Source organism: Argentina silus, assembly GCF_951799395.1.
Source record: "Argentina silus genome assembly, chromosome: 7".
Lineage (NCBI taxonomy): Eukaryota > Metazoa > Chordata > Actinopteri > Argentiniformes > Argentinidae > Argentina > Argentina silus.
The window spans coordinates 7,600,446-7,624,776 of record NC_139661.1 but is presented as its reverse complement, the minus strand read 5'-3'; the positions used below and the strand labels follow the sequence as shown (position 1 = coordinate 7,624,776).

At 44.8% G+C, this 24,331-nt stretch overlaps 1 protein-coding gene across 1 annotated transcript in view; it reads left to right on the top strand.

The window, feature by feature from the left end:
- Positions 1–559: 559 nt before the first annotated feature.
- The window catches only part of nr6a1a (nuclear receptor subfamily 6, group A, member 1a), a gene marked incomplete at both ends in the record, with an annotated part of 54,940 nt that continues 31,168 nt past the window's right edge, over positions 560–24,331 (top strand). Inside the window, 2 exons of the mRNA XM_083673609.1 lie at positions 560–626; positions 8,949–8,996. Of these exons, the coding sequence (XP_083529735.1) occupies positions 560–626; positions 8,949–8,996 (115 nt within the window). The remainder of the gene's footprint in view (positions 627–8,948; positions 8,997–24,331) is intronic.

Below are 24,331 nucleotides of genomic sequence, written 5' to 3'. Positions count from 1 at the left end.
TAGATGTGTCGTTTATTATGGGAGATAATGTCTATGAATTCGTCGTTGATGAATTCACAAATTAATAATTAAGATCATTCTGTTGGATTATTGCCATTCTATTGATAACGCTTTTAATTAGGCTATGTGATCCAATTAAATCAAATCTATAACACTGAGCTTAATCATAATGATACATCTATTGAAATTATATCAAATCGTATTGCATAGGCATACACACATCACAAATCAACCTGAAGCGAATATGTTCACTGTTACAGAAATCTGATGTGTAACCTTACCTCTCCACCGACTACAAACACGGTGCTCAAACCCTACATAACCCAGAATGCATGCGATACGTGCGTCATTGCGTAATAGGGTTTGTGAAGGTATGGGGGTGTGGATGAACTGTTATTCTTACTGACACCAGCAATCATGGGGCCACGGTCCGCGCAGTGAAGCAGGAGCGCCTCAACACGAGAGAGCAAGAGAGAGAGACAGCTTTGCGTTGACGAATATAATATAGAAGTCAAAACCGTCCGGTTGATAGAAAACAGCGCAGCTTTCATGAAGGAGGATGGAGATAGAGAAGAGGACGAATGGGTTCGAGTACCCAGAGAGAAACAATGCGAAGTCAGTCAACGGTACGTGTCTGCATCCGCGCTTCGATTCCATTGGGAATGTCCACTGGATGTAAACATCAGGCTATTGCTTCATTAGACTATACTGTATGGCTACATTTGATCATGTTTATCACTTTAATCTTGCAGGATGTGCATGTGAATGATGTTCATACACACTTACAACCGTGTAACATTTCTTCACATTCTTGAAATATATTTGTTCATAGATGTAGTCATTGTAAATCCCCTTGCTTGGATACTGTAAATCTCATTTTATTTCTAAAGGGATTTTATTTGACAAAGTTAAAGAAATCCAATAGCCTATATATAGCCCAATTGCCTAATTGTCTTTCACTTGTAGCCTAATATGTCTTACCTATGTGGGAAATGATCTGATCTTCATATGTTCTTTATACAACTGTATGTAAAATGTCTTAGTTTGTGTTTGTCTTGTTTCTTGAATATTTCACACTGCGATGGGTTTGAGTTTCGTTTGGTGTGAACAGAGGTAGGAATGTTTTTATTTGGACGTGGGTAGTCAGCGGTCTTTTGGAGATCGTAAAAGGTGAACTTTTGAACTTGGAGAACGCCCTGAAGCTATTAGGTTTAGTCACAAAATCCTGTGTTGGCTATTCCACCACAAAACATAGAAATGACCAAGAGAAGGCAGCAATAATGCAAAGAGAAAATACGATGCGTGCTTTAATAATCCATTGATTGCAATGACAATTTGGCAAAGGCTGTTGGGTGTGATTGGACCACTTCTTAGTGGAGAGGCAAACACATTAGGCTAACCGTTGTTTTGAAACTATTCGATATCATTTAAAATAGCAGCCTATGTGTTCATATTATGTTGTTCGATATTTTTCTTCTTCTTTGTTTGTTGACGAAGAAAGGGCATCGATTAGGCTATTAACAAAATGTGTCAACGCCTGTCAAATATGTTGAAGACACAATTCACTCTTGCCCAAGACAACTGTATCGTACATAATACATTTGATTACCTTACTCTTAAAAAAGATTTCTCGAACAAAGACGTTAAGTTGACAAATATGTTGACAAAACAACTGCATCGGTCTACCAAGGCGTTGTTTCAGAGGGGACATCACTGTCTCTTGCAGGCGCCAGTGCCATGTATCGTGCCCCCATGTGGGTGTGAAGATTTATTGACATTTCCAGGATTAAAATTCCTTTCACCGTAACAAGGAATAGTCGAAACAGTCGAACAATAGGCTTAACTGGTCGAAATTAATTGTAGCTCGTATTTTATGGTGGCAAACGATTAGTTCATTGATATATTAAGCATATTTTGGCACGCATTAATACGCATCATTATTTGTTTAATGGATCATGAATGTCAAACCAAGTACCATTGCCCATCTTGCCTAGAGTAATGAGTAAAATATTGGCATGATTATTTTTATTTTTGAATCATCGTTAAGAGCGGCAATGTATTTGTCCAAACATTATTTTAATGCAAAATTAAGATCACCAAATACAAATATATTTAGGGCGATTTTGGTGGCAAATTAATCGATTCGTTAACAGCATTTGGGAACCGTAATAAGACTAGTTGTACATTGTTAGGAATAGGCCTACACTTTTTTTTTTTAAGGTCTGCATATAAAATGCTTATAAATTATTGCATGTTAAGTATTACATTAGTATAGGCCTGTTGTTCATGATTTTATTATAACTGCATTACTTATCAGGTTTCGGAATAAATACAGGCCTATATCTACTCTATATGTATGCATGATTGGTACATACACATGTATGTAATGATTTACTAACAGTTTACTAATGGTTAACAATGGGATAATAGTTGAGAAGCATTCGATTTGCGCAGGAGGACAAAAGGTCGAGAAATGCAATCAAAAGTTTTGTAATTAGTGCTCCTAGGACCTATCCTGTTATCCTCAGTGTTCTCACCAGCTTCTTTTTCTTACACAGCTACTCAATTTTCTATTTCAACATTTTCTGTTGTATTGAATAAATACATCATAATTTACAAATGAGATATTTAATGGAAATGATCTTTCTCAAATGGAAATATTGTGGCAAATATAAATAATGATATACATTTAATTTAAGTTTCACAACTACATTATCATTTTGCGGCACTGATTTCATTACATTTTTTGAGAATTGAAGAATTGAAGTCATGAAGACCTCATTGAAAAAAACTACGGTATAAAACCATCTGTATAAGCTCATTGGTCATACACAAGATGAGTGTTTACTAAATTACTAGAACCCAACATCAGTTAATTTGAATGTACTGGTTGTGCCGAACCTCTTCAGACTTCATGTCCATATGGTTCAAAACCTCTGTGGAAGTCTACACAGTGTTACAACATCACCACATAAAGAAAGAAAATGAAGGTGAGAATATGCTTAGTGGTCATATTCTTTAACAAATTATCTCTAATAGCTTGGCTTATCCTTAAATTCGTTTGGAGAAAAACTCAATTTTCATTGATCTAAATTGACCAAGTGTCAGGAATTTGGATTGTTTACCTTTGGTCAATGACACAGATCTGTTTTAATGTAATTGTACTCACATTAACTTAAATAGGAGAAATATGTTTGTGTGGATCTTTGCCTTAGGGCTTGAGCCCTGACAGGGCAGCTTTTGCAGATGAACTGAAAGAAAGTGCTTTGTCAGCCCTCCACTCTGGAGGGGGTGGTGGGCAAGGGACCATGGGGCTTTTTCTTTCCCTGGGGGGAATAGCTGTGTTGTGGGTGGAGATGGAGGAAGGACAGGATACGACCCCTGTGGTGCCGGTGAATGATGATTGAGTAGTACAGTATAGGAGGTGGGGTAGCAGAGAGGGGGAGAGAGGGGCACAGCAGGCAGATGTGATCCATCATGTTCTTTACCAGAGACTCTTAACTTAACTCCATCTCCTATCTCCCGATCTGTGTCAACGCCACTATCACAAGACACGGACATTGTGTCTCCCTCTCTCTCGCTCTCTTTTTTTTTCTCCCTTGGTTTCATTTCAGAATGATTGGTTGTATAAATACCATGACGTTTAGACTTAGTGGTGACTACTAGTGACAAGTTACGTAGGTTAAGATGAGTGTTACATGGTACTGTAAAGGGGTATAATCAAATAAATGGGGAATGTTAAAGGTATCGAGGAAACAGAAATAAAATAAAAAAGGACATGAATTACAAAATGTATTCGATACATCAACAAACACCATTCTATGATAAGATTTTCCATCTATCTATTGCAGTATACCAATGTATGTAAAGGTGCATTCTATTCATTCCGCATCCCCCCGTATTGCCATTCTCTTGGCAGGGAGGGTCTCAACAGGAGATCATGACTGTGATAGGGACCAACTGATGTCTGTTTCTCTGTGTTCTGTTGAGAAGGGGAGAGACAGAGTAGTGATCCTCCAGCCAGGGTCCTCACCCTGTCCCTGTGCACTGACAGTGCCGTTACCAGGCAACACACATTCCTCTGGTCATCCCTGCAATGATAAAGAGCAGCAGTGGATAATCAGATCAAGGGCTGCCTTGAGGTCCACAGCAGACCTTGGGGAAGACACACACACACACACACACACACACACACACACACACACACACACACACACACACACACACACACACACACACACACACACCAGGGTATCAATACAGTTGTCACACGACAGACCACATAGTATTAGTACAGGAATCACACTGGAGTATCAGTGCAGGGATCACACGACACATTGGAGTATCAATTCGGAAATCATCCGCACACCATAGTATTAGCAAAGAGATCACATGACACAATACTCTAGTGTCAATTCAGAAATCACACAACACAATATTAATACAGAAATCACACAGTCGAGTATCAATACAGACCCCTGAAATCACATGACACATTAACAAATGATGTTGTGTGATTGGTGTCTATATTGTGGTCTACAAAGAGCAGTGGCAGTAATGTATTTTCGTCCCGGCCTGAGAAGACTTGATTTTATTGAGATGTTGCTCTTGAAGCAATAATGGCCAAGTCTCACTCGACCCCCACGTAACCCAGGAAAGTATTTACGACCTCCACTTGATCCATGAGCTAGAGGAGAAGCCCAGAGAAAAAACAAGGTTGGTTGTAGAGATGTTTTGTTCATTCATACGGCCCAGCAGAGAGCACCCTTAGGGGATGGGGAATTAACAGCTGGTATTGAGATGCAGGGGGGTTGGGGGGGGGGGGTAAAGGGGTAATAAAGGCTTATTTGGGCGGGAGACGGTACAGTAAGTGCATTTGGGCAGTTGGTACAGTGACACCGCTGATCTGTGAGATCGCCGGCCAAGCTTTTGTCAGGACTCTGTGATATTCAACACGTTGGCCAGCCAGGAGCCATAAACGTCTTCAATTTGAGTTTGAATTTGGTTAGAGGATGACTTTACAGGGAGCTGTAAAACACTGAACTTGGTATGTAGAGTAGGGATGCCTTTCCTCAGGATATATCTCTGTTAGAGGAAACAGTTGTTGAGAAAGCCATAAAGAGGCAACATATCCTGACTCATACATTTATCTATTCATTATCTCGGCAAACTTGAGAGTGAACTGCTGACACGGTTGCGGTGAGAATGAACCAATGTTTGGCTGCAAAGGTCTCTTGATGAAGATATGGTTGGTCTTTCACCTAGATTCATCCTTTAGAAAAGAGAATTGGGTTTTGAAGGACCGGTCATCCCTCTCGCGTTGATTCAGGAGGGGAGAAGACTCAGTGACAGACTCAGACATCGCAGTCATTTCACAGCCAACAGCAAAGACACACAGTCCCATTCCCAATGACTGTTTTAACAGGACTCTGCTAACAATCCGGAATTTTCTAAACCCCCCTGTCCTTCACTCTCCTCATTACCTCGACATGCACACTAGATATGCGGCTAGCGAGTGGACATTCTCAAACCCTTCACTCACTCACTCACTCACTCACTCACTCACTCACTCACTCACTCCCACTCAAACCTGGAAGAGGGTCTCAAGTCAAGCTGAAAAGAGATAACCATGTCACGTGGTTGGAATCCATAACTTTTTTCCATGTTATTCCGCTCTTGTTATAAGATGATTATTATCAGATGCCCCTGAGGCCTCAGTGTGAGTACGCTATCCAGCCCAGAGGTAGTAAAACTCTGACCCCTGTTATGATGAAAGGGAAGTTGATCCTTTGAGCGTGTCAACCAGTGGTGACTGACCCCCACCCCTCTCTGCCTCTGACCAGGGCTTGACCCTCTGCCGAGGGGGCTGGCAGGATTAGAATAGATAAAGACATACATGCACTCATCATTTTCACTCCCCTTCTCCTACACAACTCATCTGCATGGCTGGAGGACACTTAGAACAAAAGGGATACAAATAAGGGCGGGAAAAAAAAGTTTTTGGTTGGATATTTTCACTGTTTGTATGTTTGTTTGTTTGTTTGTCATGAAAGGAATATCGCTGATTTGCTGAAGATGGTGTTTCACACATGAATGGCTTTTGTGCCGTCCGCTTTGTCTCTCAGCTCCGCTGTGGCTGGCTCACCGTGGAGGGCTCTGTGGCAAATGAGAATGGAGACTGGAGAGTGGGTTGAGGACGCTGCTGGGCTGAACTTGAGTCCCCCGTTGGAGGGAGAGAGCGAGCGAGTGGTCAGAGAGTGGGGCAGTACGCATTGTTAGCCGGGAGCAGAGGGGAGGACAGAGTAGACATTGTGCTGCGTGGTGTTACACAGTGGGGTCAAAGGTCAGGTGTAGGGGGTCAGAGAGATGACCACAGCGCAGCCTGTGGAGCGAACACTTGAGTTCCTCCACAATCTGTCACATATGATATCCACGATGACACGGCGAAGGCTCTTAGCCTCTTTGTACCCGATGGGGATGAAAGATGAAGTTAAGGCTGCTAATCAGGCTCGTTGCCAAGTCCACACAATGGGTAGACATCTTTGTCTCCCTGCGGAGAGGGCAGAAAGAAGTGGTTATTTTAAGTGGTTATAATTGGGGAACATAATATGATTAGGGGACCCCACTAGAGACTCTAGCACACCACTGAAATTCATGGGGGGCCCTAATGTCAGGTAACATTGACCCCCTCGATCATGAGGCAACAATGACCCAACTCAGTCAAATTACCTGGCTGACCCACCTTAAGTAGAGAGGCACTGACCCTCCTAATGTCAGGTAATACAGACTAATATCAGGTAACAGTGTGGGGCGTCCTCCTGCCCTCCCTCACAGATATAGCTGCCCCATCTGCTTTCTTGAGGCTTTCCAGAGCGTGGAGGGATAAACTCCAACTGCTCTGTTGTCCCCATAGGAAGAGCATGAATTGAGACGCTGCCCAAGGGCTATTCCACTGTGGCCACATTTGGCTTTTCATAGCAGGTGATTCATTTTGTCCTGTAATGTAGTGAAAACAATGATCTATCTGTGCCTGCTTCCTCCCATCAATCTCTTGGTCACTTCTGGGGACGGGGGATGGGGGACGGGGGTTGTGGGGTGCTGGGGTGATTATCACTGATGTCACTCACCATTCAGCTTGAGTTCTCCCTTCACTCACTTGCTCACTCGCTCCCTTTCTTGCTCCCTTTTTCCCTCTCTCTCTCTACCTCCCTCCCTTCCTCCCTCCCTCCCTCCCGGGGACAGGCCTCCCAGTGAGACATGTGATAGATGTGATTGGGTTTGGGTGGTGAGATAAGGGCAAGCTGACAGGTAGGGGGCCACTCTACTCAGATGACAGGCCGTCGTGTCCCTCCACTGGCCATGCGGAACACTGGCCATCTGGGACAGGACCATCTAGGACAGTGATGGACTGGTATAGGGGGCTGTATGAATGCTGGCGGGATGGGGCAAGGGGGTCTGAGACGGCATGAACTGACATGGGGAGGGGGGGGGGGGATCCTAATACTAATGGGTGGGGAGTGGGATCGGTAGACTTGCTGTACACTCAAGGTTACACCCTGTTGCATGGACATTACCATCTAACCCCTGCACCATGGCCTCACTCCACGAACTGCACCATATGGCTCCTCTTGAAAAGGAATGCTGCTTCTTTCTTTACAGCAAAGACACATTTCAAGGTCTTGCTAGATTCTCATTTGATTCACAATTGTACTGAAGATCATTTGTCTGCCTTTTTTTTTTTCTTTTCAAAACATTGTGTGAATGTCCGTGTCAGAGCAGAGACTCCGACGGATCTCATCACACATACGCTGAAATGCCCAATGTACAATGACATTTTTTCAGTTCGAGCGCGGTGCCAAGAGACTCTGTCATACTGTTGGGGACAAAGCAGAGAGTTAGCTTATGCTACCCTAGCCTTGAGACTGAGATCTTTAGCATTTTGCCCTGGTGGAGTAATGGGGCTTTGAAAGACACACAGTATTCAGCCTTCTTATGCGAATGCTCCGTCGATCATGATGCCCTGGCCTCTTATCCTTGTCCCTGTGGCTGGAGGAGAAAGCACAAGGCCCGGTATGTTGTTTTGATTGTGTGCTGATTGTGCCGGAGGTTGCAGAGGCTTTAGAGGTGAAAGGTTAAAGATGCAGCCCTTCTTTGTCAACACACAAAGGGTTGCAGTGGAGGAGGCTCAGGCTGCTGCTGATGCTGCTGGAAGCCCTCATAGCCCCAGGCTATAATGGTCAATCGGCCTTCATGAGGATTAGGAAGGGAGAGACCACACACTGGAGTCCCATTCTTCTCTTTGTGTAACTCCCATTATCAGCTGACATACTGTAGAATCCTAACTGAAGCTACGTTTAAATCTAAATTTGTAAAGGTGTTTATTGTTGAAAATTGGGAACTTGACTAATGAGTGAATATTGAGTAATTGAGTAGGCCTACGCTGTGTGTGTGTGTGCGTGTGTGTGTGTGTGTGTGTGTCTGTGTGTGTGTGTGTCTCTCTGTGTGGCCGTGTGTGTGTGTGTGTGTGTGTGTGTGTGCGTGCGTGTGTGTGTGTGTGTGTTTGGGCGTGTGTGTGTGTTAGTGCTGGGTGTATGCTCCAGGGAGAACATATGCCAGTGTTCAGTGGAGGGTGTAGGAGGCGGCTGGCGTGTGTCGGGTCAGGGGGTCTACAGCTGTTGATAGGAGGGCGGAGGGTTGACAAGGGTGGGGGGGTTCTGATGTACCGACAGGGCACTTTGAATGTGTTTGAATGATGGAGTTAGCTATCGAGTGTGTAAGTGAGAAGTGGACTGGCGTCTAGACCCAGCACACGGCACAGATGGCGAGGGTCTGATGGAGTCTCCCTGCAAAGTCAACATGATGAATTAGCAACCGCAGCAGAACCTATCAACTACTGTAAAATATGTCTAATAGCTCTTTCGTCTCAAAATGACTCCCTTGTTTTTCAGGCTTCTATGGTGACCATCCCTCGGAAGCTGAACAGAATGATGTAATAGGTAAGTTGACTTGAGCGTGGATTCACTCCTCATAGTAGTGAAGATTTACTCAGAGCTAAATTGTTTACCACAATCATTAGGGTTCATGTCACTGGTTACTTGTAATGACTATGTAGCCCAATGGCCGTTGTGACAAATGATATCTGATGTGTCATATCATCTCAGACTCTAAATATCATTGCTAAAATTTCACCCCGCAATACGGTATTGATCTCATTGGCAACATATGCCACAGCACAGCCACAGATGCAGTACAGCCAGTTGTACTGTAAGAGTGGACGGCAGTGAATCCTGGCTATACATCGCTCTCTAGTGGTGAAACAGAATAACACATGGCTCTTCTTGCCTCTGTATAATACTGCCGTAATGAGCGTCCGTGGGGAGTTCACCCAGCCAAGGTGCGATCAGTCCCACGGATAATAAGAAAACACATTCATCACTATTAATATTCATATCTCTTTTAAGTATAACATACATTGCCTTCGGAACGTATGCAGACCCCTTCACTTTTTCCACATTTTGTTGTGTTATAGACTCAATTTAGAATGGATTAAATTAAAAGAATTTGCCATCAATCCACACACAATACCCCAGAATGACAAAGTGAAAACACGTTTTTAGAAATTTCAGTAAATTTATTAAATTGAAATACAGAAATACCTCATGTACATAAGTATTCTGTCCCTTTGCTATGACATCAACAAATCACTCAATAAGTTGAATTGAGTGATCCACACAGTGAGTAATTGATTCCCATGCAAATCAAAAACAAACATATTAAGTCCAAAATTACATGAACTATTATCCTTGCATTAAGATGAACTCAATTCAACTTATTGACTGTATTTCAATTTTAATAAATTTACTGACATTTCGAAAAACTTGTTTTTGCTTTGTCATTCTGGGGTATTGTGTGTGGATTGATGGCAAATTATTTTAATGTAATCCATGTTAAATTGAGTCTATAACACAACAAAATGTGGGAAAAAGAAGGGGTCTGAATACTCTCCGAAGGCACTGAATACAATCGTTTGGTATTCCCTCTTAAGGCTATTTGAGGTCTCATTCTGCAACATAACACTATTTGTCCCTCATTGATTTTGGCCTCTGTGGACATTCTTCAATAAATAATGAGGCTGTTAGCTGAGTTTATAATGGGCTATGTCAATACAAAATGTTCATGTAAAAAGACAAATTAGAACCTTTCTGTGTTTCATGTGGTCGCTGTAAAAAAACAACAACAAAAAACAACAACAAAGAACAAGTCATTTCAGCTTCTCCTTAAATGTTCATAATTTATGTCCATGTCCAGCTCTCTATGTTTTGTAGACAATAACAAATGAAGTGTATTCAGTCTTTTACTCTCTCACTCTTGCCTGACATATTAATGAACATGTGTGTTCAATATGGTGGCGTGTGTCTCCTCTTATATCCACCAGGGGGCAATATTCAGCTGAAAATAGAGGCTACCACATGTTCTCTGTTTGTATTCAGCCTGTACTCTCATTGGTACAGTCATGGAAAGAATTATTTGAAAATATGTGAAGCAACTTGTAACCTTACATAGAAAATGGTCTTCCAAAATGTATCCATTGAACAAGTACAACCAGGTACATGTGCTACTCTGACTTTGTTATTGTGTTATTGTTGTGACTCTACCTTGGGTGTGAAGGGATCTATTCAGGCATGTGTCCGTCCCCCTAGGACTATGTTAGTGTTCTGTGAGCTGCTGTGGGATCACATGGTTGCAGGGCCTATCTCCTCTCCCAGTGGGGTAGCAGGCTGCTGGAAGGGCCAGGGGTGAGGGAGGGTTTGTCCAATGTTAAGGTCCAGGTTCAGACGAAGTTCACTCGAGCTGCCTTCGCCCTGAGTGTGGTGCCAGGTGGCATCAAGCAGAGGTCGGAGGTTAGACTCAGTTCAGAAACTGCTGGCCCCCAGTGACCCCGCCGTGACTCCATGCTGACCTGATTGTGTGCAGCTCTCCTCTGGACTGGACTTTCTCAGCAGCCTCTGTGTCCTGGCCTCTATAAACCTGTGGGAGTCAGTAATAAGTGGAAGGAAGCTTGGGGGAACTATTAAACCTGTGCACAGAGAAAGGCTGGCATTGTTGCCTAGGAAAGGAGGAGGCATAGATTTATGAGGCAAAGCCTGATTGGGTTGTAAACTTGAGGAGGCGGGATCAGAGTACCACTACTCTCCCTCGGCCTATTCTCATCCCAGGATGCCTCGGTGCATGGAGTGGGCAGGGGTGATCTGGGGGTCAAGGGGCTGTAGAGGGTGGAGGGGGGGCTGAAGCAGGGCTCCCTGAGCTTGTAAATGCTCTGACAGGGGTGGGAATCCAGAGACCCCCATTCAGTGACCAAAACACAGGTCAGGGGGCAAATAGCTGAGTTGGCAACAGCTGTTTTCAACACTACGGAGTAGATGAAGTCTTAATCTGGCCTCTCAAACTCCCCTAAAAAATGCAGAGAGCCAGAATGTAAATGGAGGAATTTGGAAACTGTAATATCCCTTTCTCTCTCTCTCTCTCTCTCTCTCTCTCTCTCTCTCTCAGAATCAGAATCAGAATCAGAATTCTTTTATTTGGCCAAGTATATTTGCACATACAGGCAATTGACTTGGTGAGGTTGGTGCATGGGACATAAAAAACAACAATATATGAACAAAATATTAACAAAAAATTTACCAAATAGCAAAATATGAACAAAATAGCAAAAAAATACAGCTAAAGGCTGTGAAATGGGTATGGGGCATGTACACTAAATTAGAATAAATTTAAATAAATATAAATTACACTGTCAGTGCATTGTGTGTGTGTGTGTGTGTGTGTGTGTGTGTGTGTGTGTGTGTGTGTGACAGGGTGGGGGGGGGGGGGGGGAGTGGAAGTCCCAGAGTCAGTGAGAGGCACTAACTCTCTCTCTCTCTCTCTCTCTCTCTCTCTCTCTCTCTCTCTCTCTCTATCTATCTATCTATCTATCTATCTGTCTTTCATTCTCTGCTGAAAACAAGCAGCTGATGTTTCCATCTCTGTGGACCTTCAAAAAGGTGGATCAATACCAACCATGTGTCAAGCTGATCTATTTGAACGTGGTGTGTTCACCTTTTCTCAGGTGGTCATGTAACAGGGAGTCGGGTAATCATTGTCGAGAAGAGAAGGCAAGGTTTAATCTGGCGGTGAAAGTAGTTGTCCTTGATAGGAAAGTGTTTAGGTGTATGAGGTTGTCAATGGGAGGGTGTCACTCACAGCCGCAGAGATGGCTCCACCCCTTGGTCACATTCAATCTGACCTTCCTCTGTACCAAATAGCAAAATATGAACAAAATAGCCAAAAAAAAACAGCTAAAGGCTGTGAAATGGGTATGGGGCATGTACACTAAATTAGAATAAATTTAAATAAATATAAATTACACTGTCAGTGCATTGTGTGTGTGTGTGTGTGTGTGTGTGTGTGTGTGTGTGTGTGTGTGTGTGTGTGTGTGTGTGTGACAGGGTGGGGTGGGGGGGGGGAGTGGAAGTCCCAGAGTCAGTGAGAGGCACTAACTCTCTCTCTCTCTCTTTCTCTCTCTCTCTCTCTCTCTCTCTCTCTCTCTCTCTATCTATCTATCTATCTATCTGTCTTTCATTCTCTGCTGAAAACAAGCAGCTGATGTTTCCATCTCTGTGGACCTTCAAAAAGGTGGATCAATACCAACCATGTGTCAAGCTGATCTATTTGAACGTGGTGTGTTCACCTTTTCTCAGGTGGTCATGTAACAGGGAGTCGGGTAATCATTGTCGAGAAGAGAAGGCAAGGTTTAACCTGGCGGTGAAAGTAGTTGTCCTTGATAGGAAAGTGTTTAGGTGTATGAGGTTGTCAATGGGAGGGTGTCACTCACAGCCGCAGAGATGGCTCCACCCCTTGGTCACATTCAATCTGACCTTCCTCTGTCCCAGGGTCCAACCCCCCCACCCCCCCACCACCCCACCCCACTCTGCCCAATGGACACAGTTGACCAATCACTGCTGACTGTGGCATTTGTGAGGTTATCATGGCCTTTCAGTGGCTCCCCCTGTCCTGTCCCATGGTCAATCATTACCAGCTGTCTATTCACTAGAGTGGGACTGGGCAGGGAGGAGTTCCTCCGGTCCACTTTGCCTTGAGAAGCTGTTGCATTGATAGTATCATCCTAATGCCTTTCACGGTCTTACATTCCAGTGCCTAAAGGACAGTATGCATTGCCTTTGAAAGGAAAATAGCAGCCTTGTGTAAATGCCTACGAAAAGAGGATACTATATTTTGTCAGATGTATTGACTGTTTTAAGACCCAGTATTGAACTGCGATAGGAGTTAGTCTTGAATATGACCACCTTAGCTTGCAGACAGGAGAAGGGATTATGAGAGATCAGTGCACCTCAGGGAAGGGTGTGAAAGAGCGATGAAACCAAGTGGCACATCTTAACAGTGTGTGTATAAGTAAGACCTTAATATCCCAGTCTCCACCTAATCTGAGCAGCCTCCACTAAGCTCATTGCGCCACCTCGTCAGTTTCCATGGATACTTGTGTTTGTCAGGAAATTTCAGCTCCTTTCACAGGCGTGACCAGTTGGATTACGAGCGAGAGGTGTCAGCTCAAGGGAAGTGACATCACAGCCCGGCACAGCACGGGAACAGCTTAGAAATATACAGTCGACATACTTCATGTAAATCATGTAGAAGTCAAACCCGCTTTTATTACAGATGTATACTTTCACTACAAGTTTTATTCTAATGTGGAGGTTTTTGCTTGTTCATTTTCTTTCTTTGTTTGCAGTGCTTTACTGTCTGCGTAATGGTAAATCTGAGTGCCCCAGCAGAGGAGTCCACGCAGTTGTAATGTGACCTATGGTCCACAAGGGGGTAGCAGTCACATAACACTGTTCCTATATGATGTATGGCTCCCACATGCAATTTGAACTCAAGTTTCATATGGAACTACTTGGCGGTATCCCAACACATGTTTTTCTATTGTCTTCACATGGGCTTACCTCATATGCTCGGGTCCTAAAGCCATTTAAGAACAGGGGTCTACTTCATATCTGTATATATAATCTCTTACTGTTGTTTCACATTCATTCCTTTGTTCCTTCCTTTGCATTATTTTCCTTCATGAAATTCAATTGATTTACTGCTAGAAAAAAAGAGATGGTTTTGTAGATTTACTGTGTGAAAAGAGGATATAGGGATTATTTAGTAGTCTGTTTGAGTTTTATGTGTTGTCCCAATATAAATTCTTTGTTTGCTGAAGAAGAAAATGATAAATCACTGAGCAGTAAATGCATCTCATTGTGATATGTTTTGGATTATATTTTAAATCAGATTGTATTTTTTTTTTCTTTATGCGCTCTCAATCAGAGAGCTACTGTAAGTCTCTTAAAAACCTAAACCTCCCACAGTTATATTGTAAAGTGAGTTCTTTCTCTTTGTCTATGTGTGGCCGCCATTTTACACAGCAGTCTTTTAATGTTAAAAGTGTTAAGAGCGCTGACCTCTGTACTTTCTCCTCATTCTTTTCTCTTTAATAATTTATGATCAGCCTAGATTTTTATTCGCCGTTTCTCCTGTGTTTGATGCAACTTGCGTTGGCGTTAGTCTCAGGGTCAAGCCTGCGGAGTGTTTCCAGGTCGCCCAGAAGTGGGTCACGCTGTTCCCAGTGTCAGTCCCTATAACTTCACTGTGTGTGATGACAAAGCCTGAGTCCTTTGGGATAAACAAGCGGGCCTTTGTGTGTGTGACTAATGTATGTCACAAACAGTTCTCTTCTCTCCATACAGTTCTGTGGAGAGAGGTAGTGTACTGTGTGCCAGCCTCTATGAATATACATACAGTATGAGCAAAATAATACTGTTCTTTAAATAAGGTTGCAGTGTCTCTTCACATGTTTTTGTTGATACCAGGGTAGAAAAAGGTGGATGGTCTGATTTCCTGTTAATAATATCCCAGTGTTCTAGTGATATTCCATATGTTTAAAAAGCCAGTTGAAAGGACAAGAAAGACCTAGGCTGGTTTTTATTGTTCCCTCAGACACTTTCCACTGTAAATAGAAGATAAAACATGCATTTGGTCTGGCCTGGCTGGAAAATGTCAATGTGTTTGAAATTTCGCAGCATGTTAGCATAACCTTGCAGGGCAATTACTGTGAGATTATTTCCATATGTCTGTATCTCCTCCTATTACGGACAGGGAAGGGGACATTAACTTTCCAAGAATCAGGCGTGCTGATTGTTTCAGTTTTTATTTTAGGAGGTTAGACTTGAACCGAAACTGAGAAATGTGTGAAAATGTATTGCTTGGTTCCACCCCCGTGATTGTTCTTGCCACAGTGAATTTGCTGAGTTTAAGCTCTATTTTATTGTTTTGGCATTGTGAGGGACATGAATACTCCCAGCTGGTTTGGCCTGTTCACATCGGAGCTACTGCCCGCTTGGCCACGTCTCCCCTTAAAAAAGACACTCTTATATCAATGGGACTTTCTGATTTAATTAAAGGTTACATCAAAAAATAACAAATCCATAAGACAGTCAATGTAACAGTAAATCATGTGATTGGAGAGGATCTCGCTGTTCTCAGCTTGCCTTTACAGAAGTTGAAACCATTATTACATAAATGTGCTGTACAATGTGCATTCATCTTGTCATGAGTGGATTGGACAAAAAAAAAAGCTGCCACGTATTGTCGTTGAATAGAGCATTATATTTTATAGCATGGGTGGCAGTATCTTGGCATCGGTGCACCAGGGGAGGTAGAAATCGGGAGGACGGGGCCTATCGAAATGCATGGAACGGAATGAGGGACACGCGTGTTTGATACCATTCCTCATTCCGTTCCATGCATTTCGATAGGCCCCGTCCTCCCGATTCCTACCTCCGCCAGTCTCCCCTGCGGTGCACCTACCCCTGGCGAGCACAGTACAGAGTGCGTGGGCACGGTCTAATCCACTCTCCTTCCCATCGCTCTCTGCATAAGTAAAAAAAAAAAAAAGGGCCTTGAGGTGTTTGTACCGCAGTCTGCATTCATTGATCAGTGAGTTGTTCTCATGTAAACCCACCGACAGCAATGAATGTTTATTGCAGCCTTAAGAGTCGGGCCTCTGTGTTGGAAGCTGGAGCCGTTCCAGACGTCTAAGTAGAGTATGCTGAGCAGGAGGATTCCTCCAGGGCTTTTACCCTGCCAGCCTGCCAGCGGAGCACATTCAGGGGAACTATCTTTTTGCCTGTCACCGGTGCCACTCCTCTCTTCCTTGGTGTGCGTGTAGCGGTTGCCCTCAGGGTACAGTCAACGGTCGATGGTTTTGGACAGATGCTCAAACTCACCGACAGCGTTGAATGTTTACCGAGGACACCAGAGAGCATCACCGGCGGGGAGAGCATGTCTTGGATTGTCTCCTCTGTGTATGATAACTATATCCTCACTTAATGTACGTTTTTCCAGCTCGAGTAGCTATATGTGAACATTTTTTTTTTCTTGGCTCACATTTTAGAATATCAGCGCCAGGTTTGTTACCACCCATGTTGGTGTTGAGTTCCTAGTGATGTTGATGAGAAGCCAGCAGCAGGAGAGGGGTGGAGAAATACAGAGTTGGATTTCCTGAAATAGTGGTTTCTGCCGCTGTGGTGAATACCATTATCTCCCTCTTCTTCTGCTGGGATGGAGCACTGCTAACGAGCCTCGCACCCTCCACGCACACACACACACACACACACACACACACACACACACACACACACACACACACGCACACGCGCGCACACACACACACGCACACACACACATGCACACACACACACACACACACACACACACACACACACACACACACACACACATGCCACACACACACACATGCCACACACACACACACACATGCCACGCACACACACACACACACACACACACCAATCCACACACTCACTCCTCCCAGTCATCTGTAAGAGAAACAGAGAAAAAGGGGGAGGGAAGAAGAAAGACAATGATAAAAAAAAGGGCAAAACAACATGTCAATCAGTCCTCCTAAAAGTGACTTGAACAGAAATGTGATCATAGCACACTGGTAAGGCCCTCAGTCTAAGCTAGTGCAGTGCAGTGGTAGAGCTAGTTAGACCGCCGTTCCCTTTACCCTGTGCTGAACCCAGCCCCTGCACTGGGAATGCGTCTTCCTGTGTTAGCCTCTTTGAGGTTGGAAAATCATGCAGTCATGTTTTATTAATGCACTCTCCCGTTCGGCTGTTTCTCCTAACTGTGTTACATGCGGAGGGGATTTGAAACACTCTCTTTTCTTTTGTTCTTCTCTAGTCTTTGGCGCAAAATATTTGGCATTTACGTTGGGTGGGGGAATATACAAAAGCCTGGTAAGAATATAACGGAATTAAATGTGGCTTAATTATCGAGGTATTTTGAGTTTACTTCCCGATGCAGAGCAGAAGTCGGGATGACAGGCGTCCTGCTTCTGGTAGTTCCATCAAGCACAAAATAATGATCGAATGAATTGGATGTCCAGACCTCTCAAGTGTTTTAGAAGACTCTGTCTCTACATACCAATAGGGGCTTTCAGAAGAGCCTCTGTTTCCCTGGCTGTGCATAACGAATGGAGCACCTTTTAGTCAGAGATGATCATCTCCTCTCTATTCTGACGCAGTTCACGGCCTAAGGAGCAGACGTCAGTTACTGCAGAGTACTGCATCGTATGTCTCTCCCATTCAATTCACTTTGTTATGAATTTGGAAGTCCATGTCAATTATTTTGTGTCACTGCTTTTTCATGCTATGTGGTGATCACAGAATCCACCTTTCCCCTCTGTGTTTAACACTCAAACGTGATTGTTATCCAGCCTGGTTCAGGGACTGAATCCCACTCCCATAATTACCCAGGCTTTAGGTTCACCAGTTCCCCCGCCTTGGCACGAGAACACTTTGGCTCTGTGCCTTAGACACACAAGAGCTTTTCATTCTGGAATATATCTCCTTCCCTTTCCTCTCTCTTCATTTGACTGACCTTACATCCTCTCCTGCACGCGGAACACATAGGAAATGTGAGTCAAATCCACACACGCTGAACTTATAAATAGTTGGATTGTGCACCACTTCCCTATAAGTCAGTTGATGCTGCTACTACCCATGAAATCCCTCCATACCTTTTACACAACTTTGCATAGATGGGGCAATTTAAACTCTTGACAGTGTGACAGAGACAGGGCCACAGAGTCAACTGGATTCGACTGCTACACTGTCACTGAACCAGTGTGAACCCTGCACTGTCAGCACATTCCAGAGGTCAGACAATGAGAAGGCACACAGTGTTCTCTCTGACTGGGTGACGTCATGGTGCTCAAGTCCATAAACAGGACTCCCATACCTAGATGGCACAGGGACACAAGGCTGGCGTAGGTAGCTGCGTAGGTGGCATGAAGAATGAATGTTTATTGTCATGGACGATTTGAGGAAAAAAAAGCATTTGAAAGCAATTTAACGTTTAAAACGAAACTGAAAACATGAATAATGTTGCCATTCCCTCTGGCAGCTAGAATGTGTGAGAGCATTTTCTCACATACTGTACCCGCACATAACCTGACACTTTCAGCATAGTCGGGATGCCAGGTCAAAAATACTTCTGCTGAGAGTCTCCTAACATGTGTTCTCACCACACACACACACACACACACACACACACACACACACACACACACACACACACACACACACACACACACAGATCCCACTGTGGTCTCTATGACACTTCATCTCGGCCGTTTTAATAACACTTTATATAGATTAAATCATTATGGATTGAGCCAGCATTACAGGGAGAGATTTGTGACAGAAGTCAGTCAAATACAAACAAATTTTAATTGCTATGTCAGTCAGAACACATCCTCTGTGACTGATCTGAGAAGTGATTAACTGCCAGGATTAAGTAGTTTTTAATGAGATTTAGCAGTTCAGGGTAGTTCAACATCATATTAAGTTTCACGCGGGCGTAATGTTAGTGGATGTGAGTGACACACACTTATGCAGAGGAGGTGGGGCTTTGCACAGTTGTTCTAGCAGCAGAGGAGTAGTCTGATAGGATGTGATAAGCTGTGGCCTGCAGCATTGCTGTGGCTCCATGATGGACCACCCCTGGGCTCCTATCGAGGGACTACTCTTCGGAGATCTCGCCCAGGCGGAGTGCCAAGCCCCATTCCGCCACGCCAACCCTCCAGAAAGCACTCTCCACGTGCCACCGGTGACGCTGCCAAGACTCCCGGTGTTCCATTCCCTATGCTCGCCATGCCAGAGCCTTTTTTTTTAATCTTTAATGCCTGAAGCGCTCCGAGATTTAACCCAGGATTCCCAAGTTCTATCTAACCCTCTATGCAGTCTCATCACCTCTTCTTACACTACTGGAGATCTGTACAGTAAGGCAATTTTTTACCCTGCTGTGCTCCTAGATTGGGTGTTCTCCCGTGTTCAATATGGAACCCCCCCCCCCCCCCCCCCCCCCCCCCCCCACTGCGGCAATCGCTCTGTCCACTCACATGTAGACTGGAGTGTCCTATTGTGTGAAACCAGTTGGCGGTTGCCAGTGTGTTGGGATTGAACAGAAACTCTCCGTGGACTTAAAGAGATCTTTCTCTCTTGTTATGTGTGCACCTTTGAACCCCCGAGTGATCCACGCGATAGGGTCTGTCACGTCAGACTGGCTGTTCTCGAGTGATCCACTTACACCCTCCCTGGGAAGAGTTCACAGTATGCCACAGTCCCCTTTCAGCTCCGAGGGTTACGTTGCCTCATTTCAATCAGGAGTGTTTAAGCTTATGAATATGTATTTCAAACTCTTTTCGGAGCAGTTTTGAAGATTGGTAACAATAAGGGATGAAGCTCCTTTTGTGGTGTGTCGGTTGGATTTGGCCGTGACATTTTCCTGGTGTCTGCTGTTCAAAGTCTCTCTCAAGCTGCTGCTTTTCACTGGCCAGGTCCACCGGCCCTCCTAAGTACTGGCATTGTCACACAGCTCTGGAACCTACCCCCCCCCCCCCCCCCCTAAATGGGCTCCTGTTCTAGATAAGGGCCATTTTACAGTATCTTCTGTTCAAAAAGTTGTTCATTTGGTCGTTCAAAACACAATTTAGTCGTATTCATTCAAATACAAACAAATGTTTCCTCAAGTCTGACTTGAACAAAAGGTTACGCAACACTTATTTATGGGGCCTAATCCGACCGCGGTTTAATCTGTCGTGTAGACGCAGTGCAGTCATGGCATCATCTCCAGCCCTGCGGATTACCGTTCCTCCTCTTGCCTAGTGTTTGCACTCACTGCACTCTGGATCACAATAAATAAAGCATGCAGTGGGCCATCATGGCTGCCTCCCCCCCCTCCCCCCTCCCTCCTTTCTGTCTCTCCCCCCTCCCCCCCCCCACATCTCTCCATCTCCCGCTGGGGGAGCGAAGGAGGGATGTCTCACACGGGGGGATTTAAAATAGCATGGGCGGGGAGGGGGGGGAGGAGGAGGAGGAGGAGGAGGAGGAGGAGAGAAAATCACAGGCAGCAATGCTGATTTCATATTTCCGTTATCGGTGGGACTCAGTGGGTTGAGCCAGCATGGGAATGACCTGAATATAGATCGACCTTTAGTTTGCCCCAGTGCTGCATTGCCTCATGCCAGGTACTGGCGAACCAAGTCCTCCCTCATCTCTGTAGGATGGGCTTGGCTATTCTTCATTGGGAAGCAGGTAGCCAGTCACTACATAAACACATTGTTTTAATCTTCTTCACTGCATATGGCTCTGCCCTGACCCAGGGATATCGAATATTCCCCCTTGAATTCCATCCAGCATGCACTGGAGTCCAAACTGCCACGTCACCCATCCATCCCTCAGTGTGAGGACCACTCAAGACAGCAGGCCATTGCTATTCTGTAGGCGTCTTGTCGCTGCGTCACAATGTGGATGCCAGGCACAGTGGTGAACCAGAGGCTCCCCCCTCCACCAGCACTCTCAGAGCCTCACATTGACTCTCGTCATCCTTATCAGTCTCTACCATTCAATACGGTCCTCTTTAGACGTCCAGGCTTCGTCTTGGAGAGTGCTCAGTAAGTGTTGCTGCTGCTCGATGAATAATAGTCATTAGTAACAGCACATTGTGCTGGGCGTATGGCGGTGATAAGCTTGGGAATTAGTATGCATGCACTTTGTGCTTTTCCGTTGGAATTACTGCACATATAGCTGTCTGTCCAGGTGTATCCAGCCAGTGCGGATAGAGAGGCTTGAGTTGAGAGCCTTGATTTAGAGAGTTGCACAGAGAGACTTAACTGCCCCCCCCACCCCCACCCCCCATCCCCACCCCCCACCCTCCTCTACTCCGGGCAGTTTCCTCCTCTCTAGCTGAGGAAATCTCTACTGAATTCATGTCTCCTTTCAGATTTCTAAGAGGCGTTAAACCTTTCTGGATTAAAGTAGGTAATCTGACAGGCAGAAGATTGTATTAGCTTGAGTGTTGGCAGAGGTTTTAATTTCTCTCCTTTTTTTCCATTTCTTCCCCCTCTCTCTCTCTCTCTCTCTCTCTCTCTCTCTCTCTCTCACGCCAACCTGGTAGACAGCATTATTGTGTTTCTCATTTTGAATTTACAGCAAAAACATCCACATTTTCCCCTTCTTCTCTCTCGTTCCCTCGTTCTCTCTCTCTCTCTCTTGTCCTCTCGTTTTTTCTCTCTCTCCCCCTCTCTCTCTCCCTCTCTCTCCCTCTCTCTCTCTCTGTCACCCCCTCTCCAGTACAGCACTGACAGCATACTTGTGTGAACCCATGATTTATCATCTGCTAATCCATGCTGATTACGGAGCTTTTCCCCACAGCCCTTATCTGTTGCTGAGCCTGCTTTTCACTCCATAGCTGCCAATTATCTCCTGTCCGTCCTGCAAACAGACCTGAATCTGGCAGGCAGCTGCACGACAAACTCATCCGCCACTCACAAATACATGTTACTGACTTAAGAGATACGTGGGGAATGGCAGGAGGTGTGGTGTGATGATGGTATATATAGTAAAGTATAGTTAGAAGGACTACTAGGGCGATGGTTGAATGGGGTTGGATGTAACCATACAGTATGAATATGAATATGAATATAGAATATGAATATCGTAATGAATACGGTCAGATGACCTTAAGCACGGCGATGACGAGGGCTGGGGTGGGGTGATGGTGTGACAGTGTGTTTATAGGGAGAGGGGCCTAGCCTGTGGGGAGGGTATATATGCAGATAGCGGGCGGCTCAGCTGATGTGGGGTCTGATTGTCAGTGTAATGGGAAGTGACGTGAACATCAGAGCAATGTGGGTCAGAGAGGCAGATGACCAGCCTGCGGCCTGTATCTGCTGCTCCTGTCTAATCTGCTCTAACACAGCCAGACGGGACTCCTAATCGACCCTGATATTCACTGAGCACACAAACACACATTACGCTTTCTGTTTCACCATAGGGGAGGAGGAGGAGGAGGAGGAGGAGGAGGAGGAGGTGGAGGAGGATGCACCCTCACTTTACAGCATTTTCAGTTTCCTCTGTTCTTCTCTGACAAGATACTAAAAAATTCATCCAGAGATCCAGTTGTACTCTTTTTAAAAGCAGGAATTCAGTTCCCATCCCTCGTAGAAACAGTCGAGGAATCATTAAATGGATTATGACAGAGGCAGAAGAACCCCTGTAGGTATAAAGGGTTGAGCATCTTCTGTCTTCTTTTATCTCTGGTTTAAATCTCTCACTAGAACGTACTTCTCCGCAGAGAGTTTCTGTAGGGAAACTAGGGAGCCAATTTCAGTTACACTTAACAGGGCAAATTACCATTCATTGTAACCATGAGAAATTCTGATTTTACACTCACATTTATCTCATCATCTATGCTCTCGTTTTTACTTTGATGTAACAGCTACATTGGTCTGACCAATTTCCACGGTCTTATGGGTTTTAAAATGTTTATGCAGAATTTCTAAATTTGAAACGCTGAAGTCTGCGTTTTTTCCCCCTGCCGTAGTGCTGATTCTCCTCCACTGAAAATGGGTCGGTTGGACTTCAGAGCTAGACTAACAGGATTCCCATGGCATGAACATGGCTGGCGGTTGAATGAGTGAGAAAGAGAGAGAGAGAGAGAGAGAAAGAGAGAGAGAGAGAAAGGCACTGACAGACAGAGACTTTTGCGAGTGTTTGCCTAGCACCTGTGTATGGTCTTTACTGCCCCATCATCGTCAGAGTTAGGTGACACACAGGGCCTTGGAAGTGTTGTGACTTTTTCTGCTCTAACAGGTTTTTATGGTTGTGGAAAAGGCCTGGAGGAGCCTCTGTGCCCCGTTTTGGGAGCGCGAATCTGCCACTGCCTCATCAAAGGCAGTAATTTCCTGTCCATTTCAGCCCCCATCCCCCTACCCTGAGCTCTTGTCTGCTAATCCCACCCCCGCAAACCCCCTGGCCCCCATGCTGGCGTCCTGCCTGCCCCACTCTGCTATGTGCTATGTGCTATGTTCTGGGGCTGGGGCTGGGGCTGGGGCAGGGCTGGGCTAGGCTGCAAGGCTATGTGCTTTGTGTCAGCAGGCTCGCGGCTGAGCGCTAACAAATCCTCATTGTCCAGCGCGGGAGTGGTGACAGAGAGGGGGGAATCGCTGTCTGGTTTCTATTCAAATCCAGGTAAAGAGGCCAGCGAGGGAGCAGGGAGCAGGGCTTAAGCCCCAGCCCCGGAGCAAAGTCCAGACCCAGACCCAGCACAGGCCATGAGGCCAGAGGGCAGGTTACACAAGCTCTCCGTCTCTCTTAACTACACCAAACACAGAAGCAGTGTCTCAGCCACCCCCCCCCCCCCCCCCCCCGATACTCAAAAAGATCAACAAGTGATTTCAGAAATTCTTTGGCCGAAAGCTACGGCGTTTCAGATCTGTTTTTGAGTTAATTAGCTAATTCTTTAAGTCGGTCTCTAGTTTTTTGTATTGATTGTGATAATGATTTAAGCATGTATCTTTTGTGTGGTTGCCAGATGTCCCTCACGGCTACACTGAGATGTGTATCACAGTAACAAGACTGTACATGTACAGGCATCTCAAAGGACGACTTGTCCCGGGCATTTCAGCACGCCTGTCTGAATCATACAGACTGTATTGTGGGGATGTGGTACACGCATGCACACTTAAGGCTTTTTTTTTTTTTTTTTCCTGTTGATGTTCTCCAGAGCCATCATTGTTTTTTAACAATACCACGGGAGTCCAGCCGCAACAACAGTACAGCTCATGGAGTCTGTGTTTTCTGGTGGCATTCAGATTATTTATTTTTTTCTTCTTCATTTCGATGTTTTTGTCTTTGTGTGGCAT